Below are 16,377 nucleotides of genomic sequence, written 5' to 3'. Positions count from 1 at the left end.
TTAAAAAGTACACATAAAATTAGTGCCTACCCTCGTAAAATGTTTCTTTTGTTTTTAATATTTGTATGCTGCTTGTTTAAATCTTTTTATTTGTGCTACCTCATTAAACTATGAGCTAATCGCATTAAACCCTTGTAAAAAGGTCCCATAAAAACTGAGCCCCATTAAATAGTGAAGACTCATATCTGTACCTTCATTGTGGCTGGAGTTGAACAGGCTTCATCTGTATTTTGACAATGTCACATGAAGTCCACATTTAAGCAATGTCCATCATTATTGTCACCTCCTGCAGTAAGGCACATAGAAATAGCATTATATTTACACATGTATTCATGCGCGGACTGGTGGGTTTTAGTACTTATTCAGAGAAGTGGAAGAAGGCCAGCCCCGCTCCATCCATAATTCATCCAGAGGAAAGCATTGACTGCTGTGTTCAGGAACGTTGCAGTACTCAGCAGTCAGAAAGCTTCACTGTCACTCTCCCGCTAAAACACACAAAGAATATTAAAATGGGTTAATGCCACAGTGTTAAAAAAACAAGCCCATCAAACTGCAATGGATAGTTGATATATAAAAAAAAACGTAATGAGTTTTTTCTTTACATATTTTGACTTGTGTCTCTATTACTGTCCTTCAATTAGCACAATGTTTCATGCTAAACTTTAAAAACAAAACTAAATTATTTGTGCAATTGTGACCATGTTCCTCACATTAATCCAACTTCACTCATTTTTATATACAAATTATTTACAACATTGATTTATTATTATTATTTTAAATCTAGATTATTAGTCACTTTTGAGCCCTGGAAAGTGCAGAACTGTAAAATAGTGCATCTTTTTTTTTGCATTATCAATAATGAGGTAAATGTGGCCGAGAATACATTGTCATGAAACAGGATGTAACCTCCTCAATGAAAAATGAGTCTCGCTTAGCTTGTCATTTCTAGTTGCTATGTGTAATCTTACAGCATGAGTTAGAGAATCTCATGGTAGTTCCTCACTGCGGCATTGACTCATGGTCTACTACACTATGGCAGAAACTCAACTTAACCACTCGTTTTTAGTGTGGTTAGCGTCGACCTGCTCAAAACCAAAACTACCACAATACAAAAGTAGAAAGGTTGCAGAGGACGTGCAAATATTGAAAGTGCCTCCATGTTATTTATTTACTTTGGAGGCAAAGGTTAGAAATGGCTACTTGGTATCATGGATGTGTTGTCTCACCTGACATTCTGTTGTTGATTGGAAAAGCGCAACAACGTCTGAATGGATATGCTTGCAAGTCGCTTTCTCACGAACTCTTTGACTGTGATTGACGGTGATAGACGTCCTGTCATGAGTCTCTGTTCACCTTGCTGCTATGAATTCAAATGAGTCCAATCCATTTGAAGTGAATGGGTTGGCAGCCAATGAAAGATGTCAATTATACCTGGACACAATGGGAAGAGACAAACAGCAGATATTTTAGGAAAGAAGTCTCCACTGCTGCGGATAATTCAGTATTAGTCTTAGTTATTGAATCATTGTAATTTCATACAGTTTTCATCCACATGATAATGTGCAATATGAAGGAAACTTGCCACCCTATAAAATATGATTGTGTCCTTTGTCTGGCAGCTCCCACACATGCCTCACATCAGTGAATGTCTCATGAAAAGAAACCTGAAGCCCACCGACCTGAGAGACATGACGCTGGGACAGCTGCAGGTTATCGTCAATGACCTGCACTCCCAGATTGAGAGTGAGTCACAAATACTCTCTCTTTTAATTATTTATTTTGTATAATTATGATAATAGAATAACCCACTAGTTACAGACCCCTACTCTTAAGTTTAATATATTATTTTGATCATATTATTTAACTTATTGCATGCTATTGGTGGCAATAGAAGTCCAATTATTTTGTAACAATATACATTGTATGGCATATTTTATATATTTCAGTGCTATTGACAACACTAGACATTTTAAAAATATATATAATTTGTGCACGAAAGGTTTTTTTCATATTTTTCTATTTACTGAGGGCTATCTGTATATTTAATACTATACTAATAATAATATTGGACATATATTTAGGTGAAAAGGGTTGAAAACAGATAGGATGGGGTGTTAAATGTAAGTCTGGAACTAACAGATGTATAAATGTCATACCTCCATTTAGGTCTGAATGAGGAGTTAGTACAGCTGCTGGTGGTCCGAGATGAGCTCCACATGGAACAGGATGCCATGCTAGTTGACATTGAGGACCTCACCAGGTAAAGGGCGCTCCTGCTGACAGAAAAATATGGACACAATTGAGGACCAAAGTTTTCATCTGAACTGCTAATAGTGACATCAACTACATTGGCTTGACATAGTAAATTAAGCAATTTTTACAGCAATTTTCATGAAAAAAATAATTCATTTTTGGGATGCCTTTTTAACTATTGAAAAAAGTAAACCAATTAAATACATGACACAATTGGATAATATTGAGCTTAATTTTTGTACACATCGCTGGTAAACGCCACAAAAAAGGGTCATAATATCTGAAACATTTCTTTAGCCACTATAAAATATGATTTTGGACATTTGGCATACTCTGCATAATTGTTTCAATGATCAATGAACTCACTTTAGTTGTAAATTGTTTAGTTTTGCTCATTTCAACTTGAGTCATAGTCAAAGAATCAGCCATAATAATGCCTCATTAGTATATGAATCGCTTTAGGCTTTTCTGAAAAATGAACTCGTATTAAGCATAGTTTTGTGTGTCTCCCTTCCAGGCATGCTGAAAGCCAGCAAAAACATTTGGCGGAGAAGACCCTGACCAAATAAGACGCGGCCCACCTTACCCCCGCTCCACCACGATCGAACCAACGCCCGCCTGAACCAAATAAAGCCCTTCATCAAACCATCTCACCTCCATCTAGATCCAAACTTGCCCGCTAGTTTCCCCCGCCGCTGCTGTCCCGCCGCCTTGTCCCACCTGCTCTCCAGCCTTTGGCCCTTTCAAACCTCCCGCCGGCATCTTTCATCTTCAAGGGGGAGGAGGAGCGTGTCCTAATTCCCTGCAGAAGGAGGAGAGGAAAGGGATTGTGTATTGTCATGGATTCTGTCAAAGCTTCCTGTGCAGTGATCGGCCTTGCTTCGCTCTCGTTTCCTTACAACTTTCTACATTCGCCACTAAATTATTACTGTCAATTGCAAAAATTGTGGGGGAAAAAGTCAAGTCCTAGTGAAAACTTTAGTAGAAAGTCAAGTCTTAAGATTAAAAAAAAGAAGAAGAAAAAAGAAACAACCCTGTATAAAATAAAAAAGATGGCTAATTACCTTTGGAGCATTTTAAGTTGGACTGTAAAGTATTTCAACTTGTTTTTATTCTGCACAAACAGTAGTTTTCAAAGGAGAAATGTTTATTTGGAGGTGCTAAAAGAGTGTAAAGGAAAAACATGCCTGCCTTGTAGTGGAGTCGTAGCTTTTTGGTAAAAAAAAAAAAAATACATTCACTCGAATTGCTCGTCAACATTTTGTGAATGTTGATTTTTTTCGGACACGAGTCATTTTCCAAAAAGAATCGGTGTGTTAATAATCGTTTTCATCCTACTGTGTTCAGAAACTTTATTTGAGGGAAGAAAATGTTTATGTACAGAAATGTAAAATAAAGAATAAACTTTGTTTCCTATACTCTTGTCTCTACCGCAGGCTCATTTGCTCAATACTTCCTCATTTGCTATCCGCCTAACATAACGTGAATACTACTACCACAAGTGCGAGTAATAATCGAATTCCACTGGTTGAAGGCCAGGAAAGTCCTATTGAATGACACTCACTCACTGCTTCCATTTACCCAGCATGCCTTACTGTTGTCACTTTTTTTTCTTAGGTTAAAACTCGCTGATGTTATATTTGAAGAATTTAGGACATTTACACTTTTGTTGACAGGGAAAAAAAGTTACTTTTTTGCCATTCCTTTACCAACTCGCAAAGTCCCATAAAACTGATATAATTGCATACATACCGAAATTAATGATGTTTAGATTAAATTAATAGTTGAATTAACTGATTGACATCGATATAAATCAAATCCATTTACAGTGGAAGAGATGGTAACGAGTAAATTGAAGGTTTATTCTCTGCCAAAGGCATTCAATTGCACATATATCATTGTCAATAAAAGTGGAAGACTTAAAAATATAATTGAACAAAAAGCACTAAAATTTAGCTAAATAAAAATATAATACAATTGAATACTGACTCCACACTTGTTTGCATGTTTATCCTTTTGGTATTAAACAGTATTTTGAGCAATAATGTACTAAACCTGAAGTTAACTTCCTTTCTTTTAGTATTTATCCTACATAATATAAAATTATTATTATTATTTTTAATCCTAACAATATCGCTTATTGGGCACCCCCTACAAAAACAAAATACTATTGCCTATTAGGTGAATTTTACATATGAAACCAAACACTTCCATAACACCTCCGCACTACATGTCTATACTACACTATTCACAAATTTTAAGCCTCTTTTTTTTTTACTTTACTCTTCACCACACTTACTTCCTTTTTCTTTAAGTTTCAGTGAAGAGATGACGTAGTAATCCATTGTAGGTTTTCTTTTGCTCACCAGCGACCCTCTCTAAAGCGTGGGTGGCACGGGAATATCCCCCTGAGAAAAATAAAAACAACACACATATATAAATATACACATGCCCCATCAGACAGTTCATCAAACATACAGGATGACGAACATTAACTTGTGTGAGTCCCAGAAGGAGAAATAATTGCCTTTATTTGCCTTTAGTGGATTCAACAAGTTAGTTACTTTTTGTGTTTTTTTATCCCATTTAGACATGATCAGCTGTTTACTCCTCTCCTCCACCCTGCACTGGAATAAAGTCATGACAATGCCGGTACACAACCATCTAAGCGTGGAAGAGTACTCAAAGTGTTCCCCCATCTTCAGGAACCTCTTGACTAATATTAATGGACTTCTAAGCAAAAATGTAAGTACTTTTTATTTTCTTTCAATCATGGTCATCATTATTGTCACCCATATATTGTTTACCCTTAAACGTCCTCATATTTTTTTATGTTTATCTTTTTTAAAAAGGACATTATGTGTTACGGCAACCCGTTGAAAAACACAAATGTGAGCAGCTCGGCTGATACAGCACAAGCCTGCGCACCTAATACACGACAGGTAAATCTCTTCTAAAGTGATAACTATTTTTTAAATATCATTCATAATCAGAATACTATTTTAAATCTGTCCACGCCTGTTCTAACGGTCCAAAACCAATAAGTAAAAATGTCAAATAGCCCCCTATTTACTAACAATTATATACCAATACATAAAAAAATACAAGTATACATATTACAGCCACTGTAAAATGATCTATTTTAAGCACTTAAATACAGTAAAAGAAAGGAAAATATATGTTTCTAATGACTTTTTCCCCCCATGCCAGAGTTCTACCTGCATGGCCCAAAGGAAAACACGCTTCAATGAGGTAATTGTAATTTTTTTTCTTATTTAATGACATTAAAAACTTAGAAAATCCCTTCAGTAAGAACACTTACACAGGAATTTTGCACAAGTATAGTAGCACAATGGATACCAATGCAATTTCTACTCCTCACAGACTGAATGTGTCAAGAGCATCATGAAGGATGTTACCTATTACGATGCCCTTATTCAGTCATACCTTCAGGTGGAACACAGAAGTGCCAAAGAAGAAGAGCTTCTAAACTCGACTTTGAAAATAATCCTTAACCTGAAGGTGTGCAAAATCTTATTTTGGGAAGGGGTGGGAAGCTATCCAAATCATAATGCCTAGCATGCTTTAACAGAATGCTATAAAGACAATCTAATTCCTTGTTTTGTTGCTTTTCATAGACTTGTTTCACAGGACTCAGAGTGACAAAATCACTGAACTCTGAAGAGGTATTTTACCATTCCCTCTTACTAATGATCCATCATTTTAAATTGTAAGTTTAAAGTATTTGATGACAATATAATTACAAACATGTATGTATGTGTTCTTTTCAGGAGGGCGTGCCCCATATGTGGGAAAACGACAGTTTTAAAGACCGAATTGCAATGTGTGAGATGATGAGAGGCTTCCAAATAAGAGCAATCACCATTAACAGAGCATTGGGATATATCTCCTCGGGGGACCATCTAAAGTAAACATTTTTGGGTTTTTTTTCCCACAAAGACGTGAAAAAAATACTCTTAGGCCATGAAAATTCAAATGTATCTATCTAACAATGTACTGAGCAAAACAGTAACTAAAATAAGTCAATATTAAATATCAGAACAAAATTAAAAGTTGAGCAAGCAAACAAAACATGATGATTCAATTAAAATTGTCACGTTTGTTGCCAATTAAGAGTTGATGGAGCACAGTTGATTAGGATTGTCATTTATTTATTTCAGTCACTTTTTATATATATATGTATGCATATATGAATGTTTTTTACTTTATGGGTCTGGGGTCAATATGTTTAATTATATTTATTACAATTATTTATGCTGTCCTTGTTTGGTTTGTATTTTTTTATTATTTATAATAAATCTTTTTTGTACATCCAAATGAGAAGAGTGATTTTTTTTCAAATGGGGAGGAAAAAAAATAAGAAAGATCATTCCAATATGAATCATGTACTTATCGTCTATTGAGCAATGTATTACAGCAAGAGAGCAGAGTCATGTTTAATGAAACTCGACAGGCTTTAGAACACCTGGGCCCCTTGCTTAGTTATCATTGGTACTTTTATCTGTTATTGGATGCTGTCATCCATGTATTAAGACTTTACTACTTTTTTGGTTAGGAAATTATTATTAAAAACAATTTTCCATTGGGCGTTGTGTCCCTTTCCACTTGTTTCCGAAGTAGAATTGTGAAACAGCACTACCGGCCTCCAACGTGCATCACATTTAGTCACTTCCATTGACGATTGCGTTACGACTTCGTAGGAAGAACGTTCAAAAATGGAAAGCGAGTAAAAGCGTGAATGACTAACGCCAAGGCCACGCCACTTCTGCTTTTTTACGCTTAAATTTGATTGTCCCGTTGGTGTCGCTTCACACATTTCTTCAAGACTCAACTTCGACGAACCAAGGACAACTTTTCAAAACATCCCCATCTACCTGAATTATCGACAAAATGCTCAACATCGGAAGTCTTCAGAAGAGTTTGATATTATTCATAGCACTGGTCGTCGTGGGAACATGCGCCAGAGGACGTGAGTGGAAGATCTTTTATCTTTTTCTATGTTTTTTGTTCTATGCCTTGAGAGAAAATACTAAAATCATGTTAATTTGTCTCGTGGCCCAGCGGGGAAGGTGACCGAATGCTGTACGAAGGTCAGCAATAAGGAGATCACGGAGGAAGTTTACGCATACCGAGTGGAAGTACCTCAACTGCCATGCCTGCCCGCCGTCATGTAAGTACAACAACACATTAAGTAGCACTACTGCATTTGAATAGATTCATATAAATATATAGGGATACATGCAACACATTTTTAATGGATTTAATTTGTCAATTTGGGTTAAACTCTTTGAGATATTGGTCACTAAAGTGTTCAAAAGGTATCATTAGCTTAACATATTCACTGTCAGTCAAAGTGACAGTGTTGTGGTAGTAAAAGAGGTCAATTGGGATTGGAAATACCTCTTGATGGCCCTATCTATCTTAATTCCCAGTTCAAATGAATTGGATCTTTAAAGCTGCCAATGGCAGTAAAATAGTCAAGCTAGGCCAGGTCACAAGAAATGTATTAAGGAAAGCTAAATAAATTAATAAAATTCTCTGAGCCAAATATATTTAGGCCACATTTGTCTTTTTTATTGCCCATTTTTTAAAAATGCTTTGGATTTTATATAATTAACATTCAAAAATAGTATTTAGCTTTTAGGATTATTTATATTTTTATGACTCATGGCTTTTTGTATACTTTAGATATGAATATTTATTCAGGAGTTCAAACTTAAGTATTTTTCAAATTAGAATGTACTTTAACAAAATACAAGCCATATTTATTAAATAAATGTGATGAAACAACCATTTCTAATTGGAAATACTCTAAATTTAATTTAATTGAATATTTGAGTCGAAAGAAAAAACATATATATTCATCTACATGATTTTAATGTGTTGTTGTCTTCCACCAGCTTCTACACCAAAACTGACTACTACTGTGCCCAAATCCGGGCACCATGGGTCCGTGAGAAGACCGCCGCCATTAGGTGAGTTCCACTTTAATTCCATCATCTTCAAATATTGCTTTTAACGTCATTTTAATCGCTTTTTTTCCCCCGCAGAAAAGCGGCCATTGCTCGGGCTTTAACCACGAATGCACCTCTGTCCAATTGAGTCTTTGCGATGGTCCTACTGTGAAGATGCCATTTAGTCTCTAACAATTATTTATTATGTTTAATTTAAGGGGACTGATATATTTGTTATTTATTCAAAAACATCTTTCACTTGTAACTTATTTTATGTTTTGAGGATGCATGAAAAATGTATTGGTTAAAAGATGTTGCCTTTTTTGCCTTAGTATTTTATGTACAAAACCTTAAGTTAAAATTAATAATACATAATTCATTTAACTAATTTTAAAAACCCCAGCGTATCCATCCCCACAGTAATTTTGTGGGTGAACACTACTTGCATTGAGAATGTACTATTTTTTCATTTTAATGTTCTACTTTATTTTATTCCAATATTCTAAAGAGAATAAATATATTTTGTTGAATTGTATTGTTGTGTGAGACCTGTTTATTTCTATCTATAGTATACATATATTCTGTCTAGTATACATCAACATAGTACATGCATAAAATGTAGCAAAGGTATAAATCAAAGAGAACCACACAGTGTCTATGGAAAACAACCCTGATTTAGTCTAATCTGTTTAGAATGATAATAATGATTATGGCAAATTACCTTTGTGTAACTGTTTGGCTGTATACTGCATACAGATGGCCAGGGTGCACATAGTAGACAGAGTAGCACTGAAATAAAGCAAAACAGAGGCAAAATTAAGACTTTTATTTTTTCAAACCTTACATGGCAATCATTAAAACCATTGACATGATTAGATGTCCAATCCATTGTGTGTGAGAGAAGCAAATGAGTATTTGTTTGCACTGAAGCATTAGCATTTAGTCTTGTTGGATTAAATTAATTGGACATCTACCACAGTCAATGGCTTGCAATGACTTAAATACAATGAAAAATATATTATATATATAAATGTATTTGAAAATGTCCTAAGATACAAAAATCTTTAGTAATTAAAAATAGATCATGAACTCTTACTTTATGAGTAAGAGATAATCTTTAGTGTAAAAAAAAATCAACAATGAATAAATCCAGTTTATTATGACAAGAAAAGATCATGGGTAATCAAGCAGACACGGGTGATTGCACTAAAGTAAAATTTAATGACAATGTGTTTCACACAATAAAGCCTTAAATAAAAGAAAAAAACTGGGAACAAGTGACAATAAAACTAACTTACTTGGGGAAAATATGAAGGGAGGCTATTGCACCAACCAAACACTAACATGCTCTGACCCAGGTTGATTGAGACACGGGCTTTATATACACAGAAGGGAGTTGACAAGATAATTTGAAACACCTGGGTCTCAAGTGGGAAGGAAAGCAGGTGAAACTATTGGCTAATCACATGGACCCGACACACAAGGGAAAACACTCAAGCCACAAAATGCCTGTCTTTTGTTGGGGGTGTTTGAGTTCTGGATTTCTGTACAAAATCAGAAGCAAAAAAATCTCAATTTTAGTTCAAATGTGTGTGTTATGTCAGATCATGCAAAATATCTGTGTGGATAAAAATGTGTGATCATTATAAAACTGTTCTACCCCCATAACATTGTGAGGCCTTTTGGTTTGACCTTGAAGCCACTAGTGCAAAACTGGGTCATTTTAAGCGCGAAAACTCCAGCATGGTATGCATAAAAACGCCAACAGATGTCAGTGCAGACAGCAAAATATGCCGAGGAATATTGAAACAAAATCCATTGTGGACTGGCAGGAAGATCGTAGTGAAAAAAATATGTTGAAAACAAATTAACAATTAACAAGGAGGACGAGCATTTATTTACTTTACTACATTGAGGGATCGGTACAGTATATTCACTTGCCAATGACTGCTTTAACTTTTTTTTTTTTTGCTCACTTGTCCTAAAACACTGCTCTCGTCCATTTCAGCTCATGCTAATATTTTTAATTGAAGGCCAATGACTGCAAGAGACAACCCATTTATTTGAAGTGGGACATCTGCGAGCGTATTAAAATGTCTTAATATACTGCCAATTATTTAAAATCACGGCAAAAGAAACGAAAAGAGGCCCATAAGTGAACACCTAGAATAGTTTTATCGGGAATGAAATACGAAAACAAGAATTTAACGACTTTTTGTTGTTTTTTTTTATTAAATGAAAATGACAAGAGCAGAAATGTGAAATAGTTTGATGGCATGCCGCAGGTCAAAATGACCTAAAAACAGCTGTAGTGGATTAGATAAGAAAACTGGATTTTCCAAATAGTGAGGCCGCAATTACCACTCTAATGCGTATCCCCTTTATACAGTGCTTAGGGGAAAAAGTACTCCATTCAGTATTCACTTTCAACATTATAGGGGTGCTGTAGCCACCCTTGCGCAACCCCTGCCTGCATCATTGGTAACTAATGCACACTGATTCCATAACAGTACATACTATCCATGATTTTCTTGGTTTTTACAGCATAATGGCATGGCTCAGTGTTTCGTTACGCGTCATGACCTCTCTTTAACGTTTCCTTCTTTGATGCCTCATTGGACTCCATGGCCCTCCGGAGGCAAGTATTCAAATTGGCTCCCTCCCTTTTTTTGGAGTGACTCAGCATAGTGGAACAAGGATGGTAAGGATGAAGTACACGTGGGTGTTTTTCTGGGTGGGGGGGCTCTAATTTTCCCTAGCCCTTAGCCTTTGGTTTGAAAGCATGTGGTAAAAGGGAAAGCTTACCCTACATATAGTCTCCAGGTGTGTGTTTGCTTTTTTCCAGGATTCAGGAAGTGAGTCATGTCCAGCTGCTTGTTGGTGGATTGTCTTCTAGACTTTGGCGGTCTTTGTGGTTTGGTGACTGGCCATTTTTTTTTGTCTATAAAAAGATTGGTCAGAGTTATATGCATGTACTTTATTTGTACTAATAGACAAAACGATGGCTAAAAGTCACCATAAATAGAAATATACCTAAACAATAGTTGTATAGTAAATAATTATGATCAAATATGTTTACTAAATTTTACTTTGGGGATAAATACAATTGTAAGTATACATTTAAAAGTTTTATGCACTATTTTACAAGCTACTGTTGTACTTTGTTTGTATTATCGTATTTCAGCAGTTCTTATTAGTACTTTTATTTTTACTGCCCTTAAGAAACTGGAGTATGTGGAGAAAGAACATAATTCTACACAGGAAGACCAAAACCCACTTGGGACTGAATCATCGGTTTTAGAACTGTAAGGGGGACGGTCTAACTATTTGCTCATTGTGCAGCCACTCTACTTTATTATCTTTGCAAATGCTAACGTTTTAAAGGTACTGTTGTACAACTGGCTGGACGTAGCAAAGAACATGGCCTGTTAATGTGGTTTCCCCACCCATGGTAAAATCTTTCAAGACAACAAGACTTCAAGAGACAGAAATGATGCTGACTCACATCATTTAATGCACTTCCCCATCAAAGAGGGGGCTGGGGCGTTCACAATATGGGAACACTATAGTAGAGGTCATGTACGGTTATTCCCCACTCTGTCAAAACTCAAAGCTCAGCATAAGCTTCCCAGAGACGTTCCCCTGAGACACCCGCACTTTTGTTAAGATTTTTTTCTTTTCTAAGAGCTGTTTTCCATCTTATATAAACCCTTTAAGACAACATCTACACATCTGGGGGTAACCAAGTTTAAGTTGACAGGGTCCATCCAGTGACCTTGGTCCCTTGTCATATCTTTCCCATTAATCACATTGAGCTCCATTACACCCTATAAAACAACACAGATACTTAAAAAATGAGCCCCTATGCAAGTGTAGTGGCCCTATATGCTAAAGCAAGCACGCCTCATCCAGTTTGAAGACCTCAGAGTAAAGCCGGGTGATAAGACGAGAGGAGAGGAAGTACGTGGGTGTAAAATAGCTGCGGTATGGGACTTTTCTGCCTTAGCACAATGGACAACTGACTTTGGTCCCTGCTTTCTATTAAGAGTTGAAGCTAAAGGGAATACACAAAAAAAATAGATGACACCCACGAGCGGTTATCAAAAACGCATTGTGCTGTAAAAAAGCAGTACAAGCATATATCCTTATTTTCTAAGACCTACTGAGTATTGTCCAGCAAGAACACAGACCAATTTAAACAAAAATAGACATTTCTCCCATTTAGCTCTAAAATTGGTCTGATATCAAATTGAAAGAGCCATCTACTGGAAGCTGTGCGTCAGTGAAGTTGCTTCAACGCTTACAAATTGACAAGAAACAAACCCAATTGTAGAACTATATGACCTTATCCACTGAATCTCAAAAGTTGAATTTACTGTATTATTTAAGTAAAATATACTTTCAATTGAACCGACTTACAGGGAAGTTTTTGATCAAATTTGTTTGACTTTATTGCTGAAAAACTACATATTTTCACAGGAGTGTCTTAATGTTAAGCTTTTTTTGTTGCTTTATTTGGATTTTCTTGGTTTTTTTTAATACATCTTTGTGCCTCTGACGCAACCCAAGCAAAACCCAGAGACTTTGACCGAGTTCATTAACAAAAAGCGTGTCCAAACAGGGCTTTCTTTGTTTTCATAATTAATGCAAACGTGATAAGCGTGACATTGACCGTGAGGGTGGCCTGCGCATCAATGTCTCTGACAGATGAAAATGAATGTGGCCATTCATCATGGCACAAGTCTAAATGAGCCCATACGGCTGAATTATTAAAACACAACAAGAAACCTTTGTGCCAGATTAATGGAGCTGCACGTTTAATACTGCGCTGCACTGCAGTCCGTTTTTAATCATTACGCGAACAAGACGACTGCCTGAAATGATCACTTCAATTCATTTAGCAAAAATTTACAAAATTGCTGACATACAGGGCCCTGCCGCAAATTTGAGAGCCCTGATTTAGAGTCTTCATTAAACTTGACATACAATTTTGGTAATATTTACTTTGTTGATGCCGAATCTCTTGATTGTAAGGCAGTAAGTTAACCACACTCATCAAGGAATGACTAAATATAAATATAATGATATACAATGTTCCTTGTAGAATGATAGTTGAGGCATTTGTCGTGTTTTTTTTTTAATATAAACCAAGCAATGGTGTGTTTCTGGTGAGATAAATGTCACTCTAGTATGGATGAGGAGTCATATTTGCACTGGAGCTAAGTTGTCGGATGTATTTATGAGGGGAAGAAGCAGGAAGTGGTTAGTTAGAAGGGATTCGCGGAGGAGACAGTGACAAGCTGGAGGAAGTAGTTTATAGCTCAATAAGATGGAAAACAAAGATGGCAAACACAGAGAAGCCACCATATGGAAATGACTGGCAACCATTTGGAAGGCATTGTTCTCTTTCCACTGATCTAAATTTTTTTTCCCTTTAGCTGGAAATAGGCATTTTTCAACATGTTTTGAAACAGTTAAGCCGCTGAAAGCTGTGATTAAAAATAGCAGTGCATGTCAATAAGAGCTGTGCCGAGAGGCGCAATGGCACTCATGCCGGGAAAAAACCATGAAGTTACAGTATATGACATGGAGGGGGAAAAAAAAAAGATTTGTGAAGTCCCCATTCACTGCCAGTGGCTATCGATTGAGTATTTGTTTATTTGGTTAGAGAGAAGCCCTGCTCGTGTTTCCGTAATTGAAGCAGAGTACAGACTAGAAATACGATGCTTTCTGGAATTAGGCTGCATCATACTGACCATCTGAAAAACTTTATGGTGTAAAGCTACAGTAGTGGGATTTGCTAAATTGCGCATTCAAGAATAAGACCGTTGAGGTCATATCATGCCAATGACAATATACTAGTCTTTGGAATGTTAAAAATAAACTGGAGCACCAGTATTTAATTGTACGGCAAACATCTGAACTTTAAGGAAGGTGTGCTGACCTCTCATTTAATGCTGTTTGTGAATTAACACTGGGAGCAAGCGTCTAAATTGAACATTTACTTTTATGATTATGTTCAATGCTCTACAAACGCATAGTCCTCAAGGGTGATACATCATTACAATGTTAGCTCAGACACTCTGCTAATGGGACTGGAGGGGGTTCATTACAGCACATATGGAAGGAACTATTCATTTTTTATGAGGGGTAGATCCGTTGGCGCCTTGGATCACGAGCGTTGACTTTGCTGTGGCCACCAAGCCTTTAGAGGGGGTATAAAGTAGCCAGAGAACACTCTTCAGGGACTTCCTCCAGTGGTCAAATAGAACACCATATGCTCAAATACTCAGATTGACAAAGAGTTGGAATGGGGGGGCTTTAGTTTGGACGACCTTATTTTTTTAATCGCCTATTTTTTTGGTAGTTTAAATAGCATTCCCTTGTTGTTTAGCGCATTGTGGGATCCAGAAAATGTGCATATTTTCAGATTGCATGGATTTAAAAGGCAACAATCAAAGTGACCTTACCTTTAAAGGATGGTACTGGACTGTATGCTCAGTAGTCAGCATGGTCGGCATTGCAAATCCAAACCCTGGTTGGAGAAGAGGAAGAATAAGCATGGAGCAGAGCAACATGCAAACTCCACATAGGTGGACCGACCTGGATTTGAACCCAGGACCCGAGCTGTGAGGCCGATGTACTAAACATTCAAGCCGCGGGGCCACCCTCAGTGTCTTATTTACATTTCCCCCCCTCAATTTCAACTAGAAAATTCAAAGCACAGGATAAAGTCGTCTGAATAAATAATATACCTAATTTTCTCCACTGTTGCGTTGAATGGCTGTGGACGGATGACTTTTCGCTGGGAAAGGGATGGTATCAAAGCATCAGAAATTCATAATGCTTATCAATTATCCACTCCAATCACAGAGGTCTATTGGAGAGAGGGATGGGGAGGGGGGTGAGGAAGAAGAGGATGGAAAGGATGAAGAAGGGAGGCTGGGTGCACCTGCTGCCCCGCGCCTCACTGCAGTGAGTCGGAGAAGAACCCACGGGTACGAAAGGACCACCTGCCTTTCCCAGTGCACGATTAGCCGGACGGGGGTCCACAACCGGGCACAACATCTGGCGGAAAAGATGCCCCATCGGTGGGGCGGAGGGGGTAGAAACACAGGCACCCTTTTCTCGGCGTGCCTTTTCTCCGTGTGTCAAGCGCTGCGGAACTGCGGGGAGGTCCATTGCGGCGACGGGCAACAGTGCTGCCCGCCCATCACTGCCGGGAACGGGAGCAATAACGGCGGCAGCGGCGGAGGAGGGGGCGGCGGCGGCGTAGACGGAGGCGCGACAGTTCGCTGCTGCAAGCTCCCGATCCACGTCTTCTTCGACAACGTGGGCTGGTTCACGCGAAAGTTGTCCGGCATACTCATCCTGTTGCTGCTCTTCGCCATGGGCTACTTCATCCAGAGAATCGTGTGCCCGCGACCGCGCCGACACCCGCACCAGGACCGCGGGGAGGAGCCCTCGCTCTTCCACGGCCATACGTCCGCCTCCCAGGACTCCTTACTGGACCGCTACCCCGAGTGCAATCCGGTGGATTTCGCCTCAGCTAACCTGCCAGCATACGATGAGGTCAAATATTTACCCACGTATGAGGAAAGCATGCAAGAGATGCACCGGGACCGCTCTGACGACAACTTGCTGGCCGACAATGAGACGCGGAATCCGGGAAGATGCAGAGCGGCTGGGACGGGGGCCGGAGACCTCAGAATGGAAGTCCTGGACAGTTCGGGAGGGCAACAAGCTGGCCCAAGGACATCTCGGAACTCTGTCTAAAGGAAATCACATTAATTGAGACAATATCCTGTAATTGTTTTTCTTTCAATTTTACTATAAGTGCAATTTCAACGCCTAAGGTTGACAATAAAATACACTAGTAGAATCAAATTTTGTTATTAGATGATCAAATTGTTTAATGACATGATGGGGTGTGCTATTTTAAGTCAAATAGGACATTGTCTAATGTCTTAATTGTGGGTATTTTGTTGCAGACATTCTTAAGAATCAGATTTGTAATTTAAAATAAGTGGAATCATCAGGAATAGATCACTTAAAACTGACATCTGCCAACATGAACACTTTTAACAGTCTTTCTGTGTCTTACCCAGGAAGAGAGAAACAGGGGTGGTGGGGGTGAGCCAGGCCCCAT

At 37.9% G+C, this 16,377-nt stretch overlaps 4 protein-coding genes and 3 long non-coding RNA genes across 10 annotated transcripts in view; 4 read left to right on the top strand and 3 right to left on the bottom strand.

Moving 5' to 3' along the window:
- The window catches only part of LOC144200274 (uncharacterized), a 2,229-nt gene extending 1,951 nt beyond the window's left edge, over positions 1 to 278 (bottom strand). The window contains exon 1 of the long non-coding RNA XR_013327077.1: positions 192 to 278. This is a non-coding gene — a long non-coding RNA (uncharacterized LOC144200274). The remainder of the gene's footprint in view (positions 1 to 191) is intronic.
- Positions 1 to 3,671, top strand: part of schip1 (schwannomin interacting protein 1) — a 147,365-nt gene extending 143,694 nt beyond the window's left edge. For all 4 annotated transcript variants that reach the window (XM_077722308.1, XM_077722309.1, XM_077722311.1 and 1 more), the window contains 3 exons: positions 1,620 to 1,743; positions 2,167 to 2,260; positions 2,771 to 3,671. In XM_077722308.1, coding sequence (XP_077578434.1) covers positions 1,620 to 1,743; positions 2,167 to 2,260; positions 2,771 to 2,822 — 270 coding nt within the window. In that variant the 3' untranslated portion in view covers positions 2,823 to 3,671. The remainder of the gene's footprint in view (positions 1 to 1,619; positions 1,744 to 2,166; positions 2,261 to 2,770) is intronic.
- On the bottom strand, positions 358 to 2,272 carry LOC144200275 (uncharacterized). The gene is made up of 3 exons (XR_013327078.1): positions 2,157 to 2,272; positions 1,227 to 1,431; positions 358 to 485 (listed from the first exon to the last, which is right to left on the bottom strand). It is a non-coding gene; the product is annotated as an uncharacterized LOC144200275 (long non-coding RNA).
- An 853-nt stretch (positions 3,672 to 4,524) lies between the features above and the next one.
- On the bottom strand, positions 4,525 to 11,168 carry LOC144200035 (uncharacterized). The gene is made up of 3 exons (XR_013327024.1): positions 11,034 to 11,168; positions 8,950 to 9,017; positions 4,525 to 4,661 (listed from the first exon to the last, which is right to left on the bottom strand). It is a non-coding gene; the product is annotated as an uncharacterized LOC144200035 (long non-coding RNA).
- On the top strand, positions 4,735 to 6,185 carry il12a (interleukin 12a). Its single transcript, XM_077722169.1, has 7 exons — positions 4,735 to 4,753; positions 4,844 to 4,998; positions 5,106 to 5,195; positions 5,464 to 5,505; positions 5,638 to 5,775; positions 5,892 to 5,939; positions 6,045 to 6,185. The coding sequence occupies exons 1-7, from the start codon at positions 4,735 to 4,737 to the stop codon at positions 6,183 to 6,185; spliced, it is 633 nt and encodes a 210-aa protein (XP_077578295.1).
- On the top strand, positions 7,101 to 8,618 carry LOC144200914 (uncharacterized). The gene is made up of 4 exons (XM_077723292.1): positions 7,101 to 7,243; positions 7,336 to 7,444; positions 8,175 to 8,249; positions 8,325 to 8,618. The coding sequence occupies exons 1-4, from the start codon at positions 7,165 to 7,167 to the stop codon at positions 8,374 to 8,376; spliced, it is 315 nt and encodes a 104-aa protein (XP_077579418.1). The 5' UTR covers positions 7,101 to 7,164; the 3' UTR covers positions 8,377 to 8,618.
- A 3,998-nt stretch (positions 11,169 to 15,166) lies between the features above and the next one.
- c15h3orf80 (chromosome 15 C3orf80 homolog) lies at positions 15,167 to 16,293 on the top strand. Its single transcript, XM_077722386.1, has one exon. It carries the CDS (start codon positions 15,309 to 15,311, stop codon positions 16,002 to 16,004), a length of 696 nt encoding a protein of 231 aa, XP_077578512.1. The 5' UTR covers positions 15,167 to 15,308; the 3' UTR covers positions 16,005 to 16,293.
- The last annotated feature ends 84 nt before the right edge of the window (positions 16,294 to 16,377 follow it).

This window comes from Stigmatopora nigra, chromosome 8 (assembly GCF_051989575.1).
Source record: "Stigmatopora nigra isolate UIUO_SnigA chromosome 8, RoL_Snig_1.1, whole genome shotgun sequence".
In the NCBI taxonomy this organism is placed as follows: domain Eukaryota; kingdom Metazoa; phylum Chordata; class Actinopteri; order Syngnathiformes; family Syngnathidae; genus Stigmatopora; species Stigmatopora nigra.
The sequence above is the reverse complement of the archived record's forward strand: the minus strand, read 5'-3'. Positions and strand labels throughout refer to the sequence as shown.

Excerpts from the sequence above, each read along its gene's own strand:
- il12a (XM_077722169.1), top strand. Across the intron at positions 5,776-5,891 it reads AAATAATCCTTAACCTGAAG|ACTTGTTTCACAGGACTCAG; the intron begins GTGTGCAAAATC and ends TGCTTTTCATAG. Across the intron at positions 5,940-6,044 it reads AATCACTGAACTCTGAAGAG|GAGGGCGTGCCCCATATGTG; the intron begins GTATTTTACCAT and ends TGTTCTTTTCAG.
- c15h3orf80 (XM_077722386.1), top strand. The coding sequence starts at position 15,309 with ATGCCCCATCGGTGGGGCGGAGGGGGTAGAAACACAGGCACCCTTTTC.
- LOC144200914 (XM_077723292.1), top strand. The coding sequence starts at position 7,165 with ATGCTCAACATCGGAAGTCTTCAGAAGAGTTTGATATTATTCATAGCA. Across the intron at positions 7,445-8,174 it reads CCATGCCTGCCCGCCGTCAT|CTTCTACACCAAAACTGACT; the intron begins GTAAGTACAACA and ends GTCTTCCACCAG. Across the intron at positions 8,250-8,324 it reads GAGAAGACCGCCGCCATTAG|AAAAGCGGCCATTGCTCGGG; the intron begins GTGAGTTCCACT and ends TTTCCCCCGCAG.